Source organism: Magallana gigas, chromosome 4, assembly GCF_963853765.1.
Source record: "Magallana gigas chromosome 4, xbMagGiga1.1, whole genome shotgun sequence".
NCBI lineage: Eukaryota > Metazoa > Mollusca > Bivalvia > Ostreida > Ostreidae > Magallana > Magallana gigas.
In genome coordinates, this window is record NC_088856.1 from 31,002,270 (window position 1) to 31,018,879 (window position 16,610).

The 16,610-nt window shown below is 34.7% G+C and overlaps 3 protein-coding genes across 4 annotated transcripts in view; 1 reads left to right on the forward strand and 2 right to left on the reverse strand.

Annotated features, from left to right (window-relative positions):
* The window catches only part of LOC105334329 (solute carrier family 28 member 3), a 35,888-nt gene extending 19,924 nt beyond the window's left edge, over nt 1-15,964 (reverse strand). The window contains exon 1 of the mRNA XM_066082038.1: nt 15,745-15,964. The gene's annotated coding sequence lies outside the window, so the exon portion shown is untranslated. The remainder of the gene's footprint in view (nt 1-15,744) is intronic.
* On the forward strand, nt 268-4,227 carry LOC105334330 (tripartite motif-containing protein 2-like). Of its 2 annotated transcripts, none has more exons than XM_066082040.1 (2): nt 268-491; nt 2,454-4,227. In XM_066082040.1, the coding sequence occupies exon 2, from the start codon at nt 2,461-2,463 to the stop codon at nt 4,129-4,131; it is 1,671 nt and encodes a 556-aa protein (XP_065938112.1). In that variant the 5' UTR covers nt 268-491; nt 2,454-2,460; the 3' UTR covers nt 4,132-4,227. The 2 variants fall into 2 exon arrangements, with proteins under 2 accessions (XP_065938112.1, XP_019925335.3); XM_020069776.3 differs by lacking the exon at nt 268-491 and adding an exon at nt 1,964-2,032.
* Nucleotides 7,564-16,232, reverse strand: LOC136269683 (solute carrier family 28 member 3-like). The gene is made up of 12 exons (XM_066082039.1): nt 15,987-16,232; nt 13,290-13,379; nt 11,837-12,234; nt 11,417-11,561; nt 10,774-10,971; nt 10,391-10,552; nt 10,137-10,262; nt 9,726-9,850; nt 9,348-9,516; nt 8,718-8,981; nt 8,149-8,329; nt 7,564-7,870 (listed from the first exon to the last, which is right to left on the reverse strand). The coding sequence occupies exons 2-12, from the start codon at nt 13,365-13,367 to the stop codon at nt 7,842-7,844; spliced, it is 1,875 nt and encodes a 624-aa protein (XP_065938111.1). The 5' UTR covers nt 13,368-13,379; nt 15,987-16,232; the 3' UTR covers nt 7,564-7,841.
* Between the last annotated feature and the right edge of the window lie 378 nt (nt 16,233-16,610).

Below are 16,610 nucleotides of genomic sequence, written 5' to 3' on the forward strand. Positions count from 1 at the left end.
TTGTCTCAGTGCATGATTGTAAATATTTTTAGGCAATTAAAAAAATGCTTAATGACAAAGTTACAAACCCGTATTCTATAAACGCTACAATAACTAAAAAGGACGTTCTGATTTTTTGCGGAAGGTTTTTCTAGACAAAAATAATAAAGCAAAATCAATCAATTTATTAAAATGTCAATGTTTTTCTTGTAGATGTTTTGAATTTCAAAAATCTAAACTTGCAATATAATAATGTCCAGAATCTATTTCCATCTTTTTAGTTAACTTTGGCAGATCTTGCCGTATATGACGTCATGGAGATTCATACGCGAGATTATCCAGATCTCATCAAGAACTTTCCACAACTTCAGACGCATAGGCAGAAGGTGGCGAGCACACCAAACATATAGAAGTATCTAGAAAATCGACCGGTCACCCTGTTCTGAGAGTTTTGTCTATGTATCCAATATTTTGTAGACACGTGAAAGGACTTCACTTTTTGATTCGGCTCAGTTAAGTTGGTACATTTATCCGACGTCAAACAGTGTAGTAACCGGTTACGGTATTTCGAAAACATCATCATCAAAGCCCTTCACAGACATAAAATCTATACATACTTGTATTTACCACTTTGATTTTGAGCATTGATGTTTTCTAATATACATGGTATTGTGAAACGTGATTAACTCTGCTGCCCTAACCTGACATACAATCTACATATATACAGCGCCATATATTGTTTTATGATATTTATTATTTATATGTTAAGATTACGCAGTTGTATATTCATTGTACTACATTTTATGAAATTTAAATAAAATTGACGGAAATGACTTTTCAATTTATTAGTTGCTTTTTGCTACTTTTAAGAATAAATTTTAATCCCGAACCACACTTTTTTCCAAATATATAACAATCGTCCGAAAACCCCTTTCTTTCGCGTATTATTTAAACAATAAAATGCTTTCTTTGGTGATTCATGAGGGTATGAAAGTAACAACTGCAGAAATACACACAATACATGACCGGCGTTAGTCGTTAGTTCGAGTCGCACGTTGGTAACTTGCTGCATTTTACATGTATATGTTGTGTCCACAGACAAATCACTTCATCTACACTGTCTCAGTCTACCCAGCTGCCACTGGGTACCGGCGTACGTTGTGGGTTAACCTGCAATATAAAGGTGTCTCCTTGTCTCTCATCCGCTGAAGCACTGCGTAAACCGGAGATAATCAACGTTCACTTACGCCTTCTTGGCTCGGAGTAGGATTTAACTAACTTATTATATCCCATATACACAATAAAATATATTTCATCAATTGATTTTTTCCCGGGGTGTGGGTATGAGAGAAGCGCACTTTGAAATATGAAAATGCAAAACTCACTTAATAGATAGCTTTTTATTGTGTTGTACATAATAAAGAGAAAATACTATAAAGTCGGTAGGATAAAATATGACAATCAAAGGTTTTAATCAACGATTGTGTTTTTCAAATACATGTACAAGTAGTACATGTACCTATTCATTATTAAGCAAAACGTGTCCATACTATCCACATCGCATCTCGATTCTCTATATTATAATCCATGACCGAAGCTGTTGAGGTACATGTACATATGAATATTAATAATTATATTATAAACCGTCGTATATTTTTACAGACTGGCAATGAATCTATACCATTGAAAATAGTTTCACAAAATGGCAGACTCTAATAGGTTTATTAGTATATTAAGTAAGCTTAATATGATCTCAAGTCATTAATATAGTGGAAGGGAGCAATTTAAGTAAACATAATTGAGTATTCAATTCAAGATATTAAACATTTGTACTGCAGAATTGAGTATAGAAAATGTAACTGAAGGAGATGCGATTGTTAAATTCTAACAGAGGAATGAGGAAATTAACTATTATTAACAGAGTTTACTTTTAGCGGTGAAAAGTAGAAAACTCAACATGAGGTACGGGAGGTAACTCGAGTGAATTAACGTTGTCAGGTGACTCATTGCGTACAGCCATGTTTTATAGAGTGGGTAGATAGATTTGAGCAAGGTATGTATTCCTCTTTTGAATTCTCCATCAACTCGCCTTGAGAGTTGTTTTATAAAATTGTTATCAAATATATGTTTAGCAATATTTGGAAAAGGCCTTATACCTAACTTCTACTCTAAAACTACTTTCACTTTTGATGCAACTGTACTGTATATATTTTTATTTTGAAATAAATATTTTTAGACGCAAATAATAAATACATTGTACAGGTTGATTGTGTTTTATTAAATATTTCTAGTAAAGTGTGTTGGCATACGCTCACAAAGATTTTCTTTGCAACAAAAACAAGGACGGGACTTTTTTAATTTAAAAAAAAACCATCACTATCCGGCTATAGGTTTTTTTTCATCAAAGTACACATCTTTATGTACACTTTCTACATACAAACTTAGTCACAACCTTCATATATTTTTATTTGTAGATCAACTATGGATCCCCGTACTACTGCCCAGGATGTGCACCGATGTGACCTTTGTGAGACCGCCATAGTCCACAGCTACTGTGACTTTTGTCATGTCAACCTCTGTAAGCCCTGTGTAGTAGATCACATCTCTGATGGATATGACAAACATAAAATAGTCCCTTTTCAAAAACGTAGATCAACTCTCATTTATCCAAAATGTGAAATACATCCACACAAAAATTGTGAATTTCAGTGCAAAGATTGCAACAACATTTTGGTTTGTTCTTCTTGTACTGCATCTGAACAACACAGGGGACATATTTTCGTAGATATATCAACTGTGTACAAGGCACAGAAAGAAAATATTGAAAAGGATACAGAAGAGTTAGTAAACACTATTTCTCCTACATATGAAGAAATTGCACGCGACCTGGAAACTCAGCTTGCCAACCTGGATGGAGGATATGAAAAACTTACAACAACAATGTCCAAACAAGGAGAGCAATGGCACAGAGAAGTTGACATCATCATCAACAAAATGAAAACTGAAATAAACGAGATAAAAGTGAAACACAAAGACATTCTACAGAAACATTTGGATGAAATCAAACAGATACAGTCTCTCATAAAGCAAACACTTCTGGCCATTAAAGAAATTGAGAAATCCACTGACGTATCTCCTGCCATTAAATACAACTCTAAGATCAGAGAGTTCAGCAAGCTTCCACCCAAAATTGAGGTATCACTGCCAAAATTCATTCCAAAACCGATAGACCGTGAGAAGCTGTATAGTTTGTTTGGACAGATCACCCCGTTATCTACTGGCACCGCTACTGAAGGAAAAAACTTGTCATTGAACCAACCTACTACTTCAGTCAGAGAACTACTGAATGAACCGAAGATTGTTGCCACAATACAGACTGGGCATAAAAAACTACGCAATGTGACCTGTCTAAATGATGGTAGAATATGGACGAGTGGAGAGACCAATGATATTAAATGCTTCAACAGTATAGGTTCACTCCTTCAGAAAGTCAAGAATAAATCAGGTCAATACCCATATGATATAGCTGTAGACAGTGATGGGGATCTACTGTATACTAGTGCGGAAACAAGGACAGTGAATAAAGTAAAGAATGCACAGACAGAAGAGTTGATCAGATTACAGGGATGGGTGCCTGGTGAGTTGTGTGTCACCTCTACTGGTGATCTCCTGGTTGCCATGTACAGTGATGATAAAACTCAATCCAAAGTTGTCTGTTACTCTGGATCCACTGAGAAACAAACAATTCAATTTTATGATGAAGGTAAACCTCTGTACTCAGGGAATAATTATACTAAATACATCACAGAGAACAGAAACCACGACATCTGTGTAGCTGACTATAAGGCTGGTGCAGTAGTGGTGGTTAATCAGGACGGGAAACTCAGATGGAGATACACCGGTCATCCCTCAGTTACCGAGAAGAAAGCATTTAGACCTTGGGGTATCACAACAGACAGTCAGAGTCGTATCCTGACAACAGATTATGGGAACCATTGTATCCACATTCTGGATCAGAATGGACAGTTTCTCCGTTACATTGATAACTGTGATCTGCAGTATCCTTTTGGTTTGTGTGTGGACAATGATGACAATCTGTTTGTGTGTGAGAACAACAAAGGCAATGTTAAGAAAATCAAATATTCAAAATAGATACTGTAACTTGTGATTGATGTAAACAAATATGATTGCCATTTTCTAATCTTTTCACTGAATTATATAATGAGATACAATACAAATTTCATCATAAACATGTACTTATGCTTATTCATGTGTTTATCAATAAAATGTGGTTATAAATAGTGTACATGTGTTTTATTGTAGATGGATTTTGCCATTGTCCTAGAGTGTTTTGAACAATTTAAAAGTGTGTTTTAAAGATACATTGTACCACTGAACTCGGAATTCATATCATGTGTAATACCGGTAACTACCATGTACATATCCCCCACCCTCTTTTTTTATTTTTTGGAAAAGCATGTAAATACTGTCATAGAAATTCAAAATTAACAATGTTCTTGTAGAAAGATTGAACCACAAGGTGACAGTGTCAATTTACATATTGTGGTTATTTACGCCGGTTGTTACATGCGTTTTTGCGACTTCAAAGACGCGTGTGTATGAATTATTAGAATAATGACAACAATGATTTAAATGATGTAAAATGACTTTTAAATAGTTTTGAAAACTTTCTAATTAATAGTTGCAACAAAACGGATTGATTAACACTTTACACAATCATTTTACTTCTCAGACAATGTTATATATAAATCTCTAGAAATTATAACAAATAATTTAATATCTGAAAGGAACATAATCAATTTTCTGAAAGGCTCGGTTTTTTTATTCACCTACAATACCATTAATGTCGCATTGACAGCCATATGAAATGTTGAGCCGCAAAAAAACATTGTACTCTTCTAAACTTCCCTTACAGCATTCTCACTGATAATTGAGGGGCTGGAGACAAAATTTGTTCGGGAGGGGGTGTCTTGAAACAGCTGCGTGTAGCTGTTGAAAATCAAACATGGCGCTGTAAATGACACTAACCTCTGTCATCTCTGTTTGTTTATTTTAAATACGAAGTTTATAAGTTATAACTCATGATCAACTCGAGATTGGTATAATTATGTTCAAGATCTGGTATTTTATTGATGACTTTCGTGGTATATTGGAGAATAAGGTCCGCGGCATCTCTTTGATGTCAGCAATAACTGTAGTAGCAGGCACATACGTACATATAGCATCGTTTTTGAAGGGGTGGGGGGCAGACTCATTCCAAAAAATCCTGGATCTCTTAAAAAGAGGTTCCTCTCCAAATCGTAAAAAAAAAAATCATAATGCGTGGAGGGGGAGGGGGGGGGGGGTGAAGCATAGTATATCTATTTATAACTTCGTTTTTACCCGCATTTCCTTATTTCCATTTCATTTCTTTTTTAAAAATACTCCCTAAAGGTGGGTGGAGGGACTCATGTATTCAATTTTTCATATGTTAGTTTAAGAGAAATGTTGCTGCCACAAAAAGTAAGGGGGGGGGGGGGGGGCAGTCCAACCCACCACCCACCCCTCTGATACTTCATGCTTGAGTTGAATTAAGAATCTTCATCGACGCTAGGTACATGTACTAACATTGCCTTAATGACACCTTAGTGAGGCCGACTTTAGTTTTCATTGCGCACGTTTTTGCGCATTCTAGTAAAATACAGTGTATTTAATATACTTTTAATGAACTTTTTTCGATATCATTTGAAAAATTGAATACAATAAACAAAATACAGAAAAAAATATTTAGATTTTTAAGGAAAAATTTATTTTTCAAACGAATCTGCCGTTGTAGATGGCCCTGGGCGTTGCCATTGTGCTTTTATAACGTTACAGTATGAAAAAATCAAGCTTTGTAGGAGTGCACAGTGAGAAATAAAATAAAGGAAAATGTAAAAATCGCATGCCGTTGAAAATCTACACAATAATAATAATGCTATCCTCAAGGGTATTTTTCTTAATTTTTATCATCTTTATTTGTAATTATTATACTTCAAATATATTGCCAAATATGGTGCATTTTAATATTTTGAGATGGTCCCCACTAAAAACCAGACGGTAGAAAATGATATTACTTATCACATATTACAATTTGAGAGTATTTTTTTTAATCTGCTTCGAATTAAAAATGACAATTTCCTATATATTACTATTGTAAAAGTACCTGTATTTTGAGATGGCACCTAAAAAGAACCAGACGGTCGATTTTCGTAAAACTTTGTAAATTAACAAGGATTGGTGTAAATTACATATGGTTAAAATGTTTTTTCTATTGTAATTTTTCCACACCCCCCCCCCCCAAAAAAAAAATCGGCCTCCTTAAATCACATATACCTTAAACCAATAAAGCTATAAAATGTAAAGAATGACCAAAACCCGTGACAACTTTAATAAAATCATCAAGAAATAGGTCAGTTTATCTTTGATGGGCGTGGCAATTAAATAAATGTAACATACCAATTTTATACATCGAAAAATATAAGCTGTCTATTTAATACCATTAGATATTAAAAAGATTTGTATCCTTCCTTTGCGACGCAAATATATTTTCATATTCGACCTCGGCCACCGTCCCGGTAATTAACTAATGTGGTCCATGCGAATTTGCTTGTTACAGAGTGTCAAACACATGTTTTGGAATGCTTTATATATTAACGAAAATCCTATAAAGATATGTTTTATGAAACCTAGATAAATATACAGGTCTGGGCAGATTAGTGGAGATTGTCTTATCAGCAGGGAGTATTTACTTTGTTTTTTAGTTGTATCTAATTTTTGACACCCCTGGATAACCTAGATCATCCGGATGAAATATATTTTTTACAGGTCAAATATTTGATATCTTAGATATTGTAAAAGAAATCTGATTAAATTCAACTTGGCTGAGAGTTTTTTTGCATCTAATTCAAAATAAGATCCTGTTGTCTTCTTCATACTAAATTAAATGTCCTGTTAATAATCTTATGGTTTTTTACACAATTTAATTGATAAATTTCATTAAGAAGACCCCACTTCACAATGAAGTACCTTAATGTGGTGCAGAAGCCTTGCTTTAAATAAATAATTAATCAAAGCTGCAACATTGTACTTTTATAGCATATATTTTACTTTAAAACTGCGTTTAAGGAGTCGAAAAGCGCAAAGACATAGCAATATGCATTTCGTTGTCAATTCTGAATTTTATGGCAAAATGAATTATAAAGGACCATTAAAATGTAATTTACAATTTATGAATCTTATAAACAAGAAAAAGAAAAAAAATGTGTGGCACTTTTTATCATAATTACGTACTATATGTATTATTTGATCTGATGCGTATCACAATTTATTAACACAGGTACAACTCTATCATAAGATTATATTGATCATATAATTCATAAATGCGATAAATGCGTTTAAATACACAATCATACATGTATCAAAGATGCACACAAATTCAAAATAATATTATTACGATTACTTTTATTGGCTTCGCTCAGTCGAACATACATGTTAACCATGTGCTTTCTAGTACAAAAATACACCCCCCCCCTCAAAAAAAAAATCCAAAGGAAAAATAAAAAGAAAAAAAATGTCAAAAAAGACAAACAAACACATTGTCAAATAATTCTTTTAGATATACCTGTAGCTAGCACTTTCTCGAACACACACAAATTGAATGCAACTTCATGTACATTCATGTAGACCTACCATAGAATGGTCAATATTTCGTTCTTTTTGCTTCAGTGTTACGTGAAAAATGGTTTTATATTTTCGAACTTTTACTACAGAATAATCCCCTCGCTGCATTATGTTATCTTTATTCTTTTTCTTCCACATTTCTATGTGTTGTAGTCTTTATAAAGTAGACCTGTAAAAGAGGCAACTTATCAATATTCTGAATATAGTAACCAGATTCTTTGTACAGATGACGCTATCCGCAACAATTACAAAAAATAAATAAATTCTATTTTCAGATCATGCAACAACGACTTTTATTCAGTTTTTCAGTTTCTTAAATACACTATTTAAAACAAATTCACCACAAATGACAAAGTTGATTGCTTCCGTTTTGTTCTTTAAAAACCTAAAAATAAACACACGAAGGAGCATTTTACAGACCCATATAAAATTATACAATGTACTGACCTGCTATACACCCTGTTAAGAAACACGCAACGTTTCCAGCCACCATGGCTCTCACGACAATCTGTGCCAAATCCCCCCGCCGTGAGGGGACCAGTGCCGACATCCCACCCAGAAATATCCCCATGGATCCGATGTTGGAAAAACCACATAATGCATAGGTGGCTATCACCTCAGATTTGCCCTACAGTGTAAAATACACTATATATTGATAAAATAACGGTCTTCCAGTTATGCCTGACAAATCATCATAATTAATTGATTTCCCCCCCCAGATATACATGTTACAATCCCGAACAACTTAATTTTAGTTTAGAAAAGTTAATAATCATAAATATTAAAAGTGTAGTTGCCACTGCATATGTAATTTAAACATGTATGCTAAGAAAATTCAAAACAAAACAAAATATATAAAAAAAACTTTAAAAAAATCAAAAATGAGAGAAATTAACAAGCACACACTTTTATTTGGAGACCTAAATAAGAGTGCTGAAAATCGCCAAGAAAATGCATTTGCGACCGTTTATAAAATTAGCAAATTCATGAAAGGGAAGCAACTATAATTATTTTACCGACATGATTCCTTTCTTCAGCGTTTGATTGACATATGGCAGCACTATATCATCTCCCTGATAGTACCAGTCCGCCGACAAGTTCCACTGAGCGGTATAGTCCGTGAAATTCTTTTTATTGGCGATGAGAACGGAAAGTTCCTTGTAGGCAAGAAACTCGTTGGTAAATGTCTTGATGCCAACTAGCTCGGCCACTTTACGACAGTCAGAAACATCCGTACCCATAAAGTATGCGATCGGGTAAAACACATAAGAACAAATAAGCTGCCAACGAAACAAATTGTACACACGAAATATGTAATCAAATAGAACATATAGGAACATATCTGCTACCAACAAACAAATCGTACACATTGTGAGATCTTTTAAACATTACCTTCATTGTATACTAGTATTTCATGCGGTTTTCTTTATAGGTTTAAGGCTAAATGTGCTATTTTTTGTTTGATATAATCTCGCCGTAATGCAACAATGTAACTCAAAGCAAGACACATGTTGTGCATGTGTTTCTAACATCTTTGAATTAAAATATACACCAATTTTAATTTCATTTTAACAAAAATGTGTTAATTATAACTTTTTAGCCTCTTTCAAAAGCAAAACTTTTTAAAATAATACTAAATTGAAAACCTGGAACGAGAGTCCATCCACTCCGACACGGTCACCGAACCAGTCCAAAGTCATGTTGACGAATTCAAGGACACAGAGGAAGGCCATGACATTCACCGCAATGGCGGCCACGACTTTGACAGAGTTACTTGCTCCTGACGAAATGGCTTCAATGACATTTCTGTCTTTCCTGTAACAAGATAACTTAAAGTCTTAAATATATCTGAGCAGTGACCAATCGATGCTCACGTTAAAAGAATTTTATGCAAAGTGCATGTGAAACTTTTTTATTATTTTATATGAGGAAAAATTGGGACATCTTTAAAAAAAGTTTTAACATTGTATTTTTTGGTACCTAAAAGTGAGAAAAATGATACGTAATATCAACAAGTCTCATACGATTTGCCCATTTTGTCAAAATCCTGTTTTCTGGTCCGTTCGGTCTCTGGGTAGGCGAGTTTGGAGATGGCGAGAGCCGCAGGGGCAGACATAACGGAGGCGGTGATTAGGTGGTTTGCGGGCACCTACAAAAATACAAATTGCAATGATTGAAGTGAAGAACAAGCATTTGTCATTTGCAAAAATGTATATACACTATAAAATTTATCAAACAAGAAGAAAAACAACAACACTAACAACAAAATGAAGAGAGAGAGAGAGAGAGAGAGAGAGAGAGAGAGAAAGAGAGAGAGAGAGAGAGAGAGAGAGAGAGAGAGAGAGAGAGAGAGAGAGAGAGAGAGAGAGAGAGAGAGAGATTTGATGATACATGTGATTAATGATGATGAAGATAATGATGAAATGTATGTATACCCCGAAGTTGATATAGGCTCCAAGCACGGACCCAGCTATTGTAGCAAACCCCCCTGTCATAACGGCATGAAGTTCTGACTTTGTCATGTCCTTTAGGAATGGTTGAATCATCAATGGAGCCTCGGTCTCAAATTAAAAAAAATATTTACCAAATGGAAATGAAAATACAGTTGTCGCTTGCAAGAGTTATGATTATCAACACCAAAATATGTATTACAGACAAAATATCTAAATAAATATGTATAAGAACTCACCATGCCTACAAATATGTTTCCTGCTGCGTTCAGTGATTCGGCGGGAGAAGTTCCTAAACAGAAGGAGAGGAACATGCCCATTTTTTTGACGATCACTTGCATCACCCCGAGGTAGTATAAGACTGACGTCACGGTGTAAAAATACACCACCACTGGAAGCACCTGTCACGAAAAGAGAGAGAAAGAATGAGAGAGAGAGATAGAGAGAGAGAGAGATGAGATGAGATGAGATATAGTATGTTTAAACCAAGAGAATAAGATGACGTGAGTATGAAATTCAAAAAGTGAAAGAGGAAAAGAATGCGAGAGAAATGAAGAATATATAAGGTAAATTTTCGGGAACTTTCTTTTAATGCCATAATTTGCTGATGAAATGAACTTACTCTGAAAGCAAAGAGTGAGTACGTGGTAACCAGAATATCACCAAAGAGGAACGTAGCACCGGCATTTGAGTAGTTGAGAAACTCTGTCACTCGATCCCCTAACCATTGAAATGCCTGGTAACCCCACGACGTCCTCAGGATAACCAAAGCAAAGATGTACTGCAATGCAAAACCCCAGAACACTGGCCGCCACTTCACCTTTGAACATTAAGAAAAGTATCGATATCGGTTCACTTGGTACATTTAAGGAGGCTTAGTGATAAAAAAAAAATACCAATAAGATACTGTATACAGGTTTATTTATGCCTCGTGTAATTTTCGCCCTTCTACATATGCAATTGGTTTTGCCCCGTCTTGAATTCGCCAGGACACAGTTATTTGAGACACTGGGAATTCGCCCAGTCTTAAATTTGCCCCTGACAACAAGGGCAAAAAGAGCGAATATAAAACGGAGGCGAATATTATATATATATCTTTTTTTTCTTTCAGGTATGACTTTTTTAAGCTACATGTTTAACATATAATCTAGTTAAGAAAAATTCGTTATATATGTAAACTTTTCGATTTTAAGTATTTCTTTGTGAATGCAAAATGCTTTGAAATACATCATAAAGATGCTGTGAAAAGTGATCCAAATAAATACCTTTGCAGGGTTCTTTGAGAATACGTAAAAGATGATAATATACAGTGCCAGTCCGGCAACAGAGATGGCATTTTGTGGGTAGTCCAAGAGAACGTCATAGATGATGTATGCAGCGAGGGCAATAAACACTGCCAGCATAAGGAACCTAAGTAAATTTAAACTATTATATTCGACTCAAAATGTCTAGAATGTAAGAACTTATATTTTGCATGAGTTGTTCGTCTTCCCTGCAACACAACGGTATATACAGATTACAAACAAACCATATTTATAAAAACTTTTGGTATTTATGAGCAAAAGTGTGAATTTATTTCATAAATTGCAAAAAGCAGTATCGATCGACCAAAAATTTGATTAATACTGTAACATATAACTGCTAACATTGTTAAATATCAAATTAAATTGGAAAAATTTACAAACCTTCCCGTGTGTCGCTTTATCTTTTTTATTTTCTTTTCTTTGGACAACGACCTTTGTTCCGAGCTAAATTTAAATTTGAAGCCAGGCAATCGGTTGAAGGTGTAAAGCAATAGAATTAAAACTCCCAAAATGGTACACACTAATAGACGGATGGAACCCTCATCCCCAAACCTGTAGTACATAGCATAGCCAAAATATGCGAAATACAGAAGTAAAAGCACAAGTTTGAATAACAGTTTGATTTTTGATCCATGTTTGCTGAGAGTACCCACGACTCCGGTTTGGATTTTATTTGCGACTCGAGCACATCCGGTGTAAACTTCATCATCCGAATTTTCTTCTATTTCAAATTTGATGCTATTATGTTGTACGGAATCGGGGTGGTCTGATAATCCATTCTAAAACCATGAACAAAAAACACTTTTAAAAATAATTTTATATCAATGATATGTCTAAATCTGAAAGTAATGACATTAGAAAGACTACCTGCAATATAACCTTCTAAAACAGGATCCTTTGGAGATGTCAATAAATCATTGCATAATTGAACCCACAAAACCAGGATCTAAATTTTTTTTCTTACGCTTGTACCTAACATTAGCATAGGAACTCTTTAAAATAAATAGTACAGGCAGTAGGGAAACTTGTTTGAAGGTTCAAAGTTAGATGAATTCCTTTTTAGGTCACCTGAGTCACTGGTCTTTGTTCGCCGTCGTGCGTCGTGCGTCGTGCGACGTTCGACGTTCGTTAACAATTTTACATTATTTTCTAACTTCTTGAAAACTAAAATACCATTTGCTGATTGGTTTGAATCATCTATGGGATATGAGAAATCGAATTTGCGAAATTAATTACTGTTCCATCTCTGGAACCTCATCGGCTAAAAGTTACCAAATATGAAAAACGCACCTACTTCTCTTCTCCCACATAGAAAAAGTTAAATGCATGGCAGTGGTATTCATAAAACCTTCTACCTAAATTGTGAAATTTAAAGCCACTGGATGATGGGTTCAGGACTTCGGGGCGGGGCCAATAGGGTCATATAATGTGAATGTATTAAATGTTAGAATGCCTTTTTCTATGAGTGAATGCATGATCATCGTAATGACGTCCATAATGAAGCCCTCTACCATAACTGTAAAATTCATGGGCCCTAGGTCAGGGGGTCAGGACGTTTGCTGTGGCCAATATGGTCATACAATGTATAGTGAAAATGTACATGTATATAGTCTTAGAAACCGTGTAGCTTTGAATAGATGTTTGCAAACATCAAAATGATTAAAACCTTGGGACACAGTCAGAGAGGTATCGGATTTGGGGTAAGACTCCAAAATGAAGCTTAAGATGTAAACATAATAAGACTCCGTGACAGGTCCATCTGGAACTATGTTCCCATGTGACCGTTAAAGCCTGCGGGCCTCTTGTTAGAGATCACATGCAACGCAGTACGCACCTCTGTAGATCTGTATCCTAAGTTTGTCACTCCTTGGCTTGCGGGTTTCATTTCTATAGAAGTCACTTCACTGTCCATCGTCGGCGGCCTCTATAGCAAATGTAAAAAAAAAAAGGTGCAAGATGACTTTAAATTGCCGAAATCCAAAATTGCTACATTTATTTGCGTACATGTACATGTATGTATTAATTGAAACTGCAATTTTCAGACATATATTTTCTTACTAGGATAGGATTTATCTTTTTACTGTGACAGTAACGTTCCCTACGATTCAATAATTTTTCGACTCCCGCGAAAATTAGACACCACGAATTAAATCAATCTAAAAGCCTATATTTGGTCGTTCAAATACTGTCATTGGATGCAATTTGGGTCATTTTTTTTAAATTTTACCTTTGGTTGTGTACCTTTCACTGGCGGATTTAAGGGGGGGGGGGCGTGGAGGGCGCCCCCCCCCCACCCCTAAAATTTTCAAAGTATGCATGACTGTAGATGATTTGATAAATTTTACATAGAAAAGTTAGCATTTTGTGTTTCACTTTATTTATAATTATGCCTGACTCAATGTTACACCTCATTGATACACCAGCTGTGCTATGCTGAATGTAATTCTGCTGCTCTATAAACATCTATAAACATCTGATCCTAATGCATGTTGACAGTTAATTAAACTGTGTTTAAAACAAGCAGTGTTGGTCATTTCATTATGGTGGCTGCATCAAATTCCCCAGGGCCCTGAACTTGGGGCTTCGACCAAGAATCGACCAAGAATCGACTGGAAATCACAGCAGTTGTTTCAAGTGTAGACTGCGCGGTCATTTTCCTATTGCGATGCAAGCAAAAATTTCTGAATATTTAAAAGCTGGTCGAAGGTAAATATATAATTGCATTTAAAACCAGATGGTCTATATGCAATAATTAATTAATTACTATATATTTTTTGAATTTTTTTTCTAGGTAAATAGATGCATCAGATATTTCTAACAGCTAACATATAGGGGGTCGGATACCGTAACGTCATTAGAATGTTGTAACTTTGATAACCTGGTTAATTTTGGGAGTTCATAAATGCCTAAAATATTTTGTTTTTAATCCAATACATGTATTAGGTATGATTTAAGTAACAATATGTGTCAAATTGTTATATATATGTTATATGCTTTTGTGTAAAGGAAGTAAGCACCAAGGGGAAATAGTAGATGACAGAAGTCTGCTGATTAAAAGAAATGAAAACTTTATCTATGATTATTTTTATTGCTTATTTCATCTTTTAAAAGTCTACATAACTAAAAAAAAATACACTATTTTGAGCCTGGTTTTACCTTCAAAATACACGAAAACCCAGACCCTCTGCCTCAATAGTTTTATCCACGCCCCCCCCCCCTCTAACTACAAATCCTGTATCTAAAACAACTGTCACATCAAACGGGGTATTTATGTAATGCTGTTTCTACTTTTAGAGTGGTAATGATACTTGTAAAATTCAATTTTGATACCGATTTGATTTATTAAAAAAAGATAAAAAGACAATGACCTAAATCGCATTTAAGTGTCTGTCAAGAACATATGCACCTTTAAAGCTTGGAATTTAGAAAAATCTAAGAAAATCATAAGATTTATTTGACCTAATCTATATTAGGAGAAATCACCCTTGAATAAATATATAACATGTCTTGGTGCGAGGTGTGCACCCTCCTTCTTTCTCCATTTATAGTCTAGCCTATTCTGCCTGAAATCTAAGACTGTCAATTGAAAGATAACAGATTTTATGTGTTCTAAATCTCAGTCTTTGAGGGTCTTTTAGTGCAACTAGGCACAGAATCAGGATGTTTGTACAGAAGGCCTTGTTATGATATAATTTGCCATTGAGAGTGGTTAAACAAACTCGTTGCAGCGATTTATCTTTCAAAAATGATAACGATATCAAATTTTAAACAAAACTAGTCTTCGAATGTGTACATAAAATATCTCACTACGATATGGACAAAATTGAAGATTTAATAACATTACGAAATATGTACTGTAAAATAATATTATTTAGCGCCGTTTTAAACGCATGTGTTTCATCTCAAGACATTTATGTTAAAAAGGTATTTAGAAATTAAACAAGGTTTAATTATAAAATGAAAAGGTATTAAAAACTGAAAAAATTGAAATGTTTCTATTGCAAGTTTGTGTTTATACCTAAAAACAATTCTCATAGTATTAGCAAATCATAATACTTAATATTCATACAATTGAATGCACACCTACATTCACCTTTCTAATATAAATAGAAATCATCAACGTCTAAAATATCAATCTTATATACTATACAAGTATATCAAATAAAGCTATCATAGTAACTACTTAAAGGTTCAAAAATATTATCTCTTGTTTAAAAGTTAAATTTCTTGCATTATCTGTACAATTTAAAATCACCACTAAAAGCTGATAAAGAGCGACGTTGTCATACCTTTTAAGGCAATACACAATCCTATAAAAAAAAACCCTCACACAATCATTCAATCAAATCTGTCACGGATTTATGAATTCCGATCGGAAAATCTGGTGGGACTTTAAGGTCTAGTGCTACTTATCCGACCTGGATGAAGTCCTCAGATAAGTCAGTAAAAGGTTTGCGATAAACAGCGATTGGTGTCTACCCCCCTCTCACACACTGTTCAACTTTTCACCATATAAAATTGAAGTATTTACATTCTGTCGTTTCTAGGTCTTGGGGGTACATCGGGCCCGACATGTCACCTTATCAATCCTGGTATTTTTCTTCTTTCACCAACTTCACGTGATGTGAAGTGCGTCTGTATTCGTTCCCCGGTCGTGTTTATGTACACAGTCCCCCATTTTTGTGGGAGGAGTCGTCTTCGATAATTCAACAATTGTTGATTCAGTTAAACTTATGCACCGTTTTTTTCCACCTAAGGCACTCATGTAGCCCAGTTCATATGTCTTTTCGCCTATTGTCATTCATTCATGCTTGAACTCTCATAATTATTTATGTAAACATGTGCAGTGTACAACGCTAACTTTTTAGGGACAACAGATCATTAACCTGTAATTCCAAGGTCTCAATCCCGGATTATTTGGGAAGACACTGTTTTAGATAAAGCGATTTCAAACACTTCCTGGTTCCGCTGTCACCAACTTTCCTTAAGTCAATACTCAGCCTCAAGTCATAATTTTGTACCTTTCTTTTAAGAATTTGAGTTAAGGACCGAGTTAATTAAGTGATTTATAAAAACTGGTGACGGCGGAGCATGGTCAGTTTGAACAAAAAGTCAGTGACTGGTCGGAATATGCAGTTACTTGGCACTTATTGGA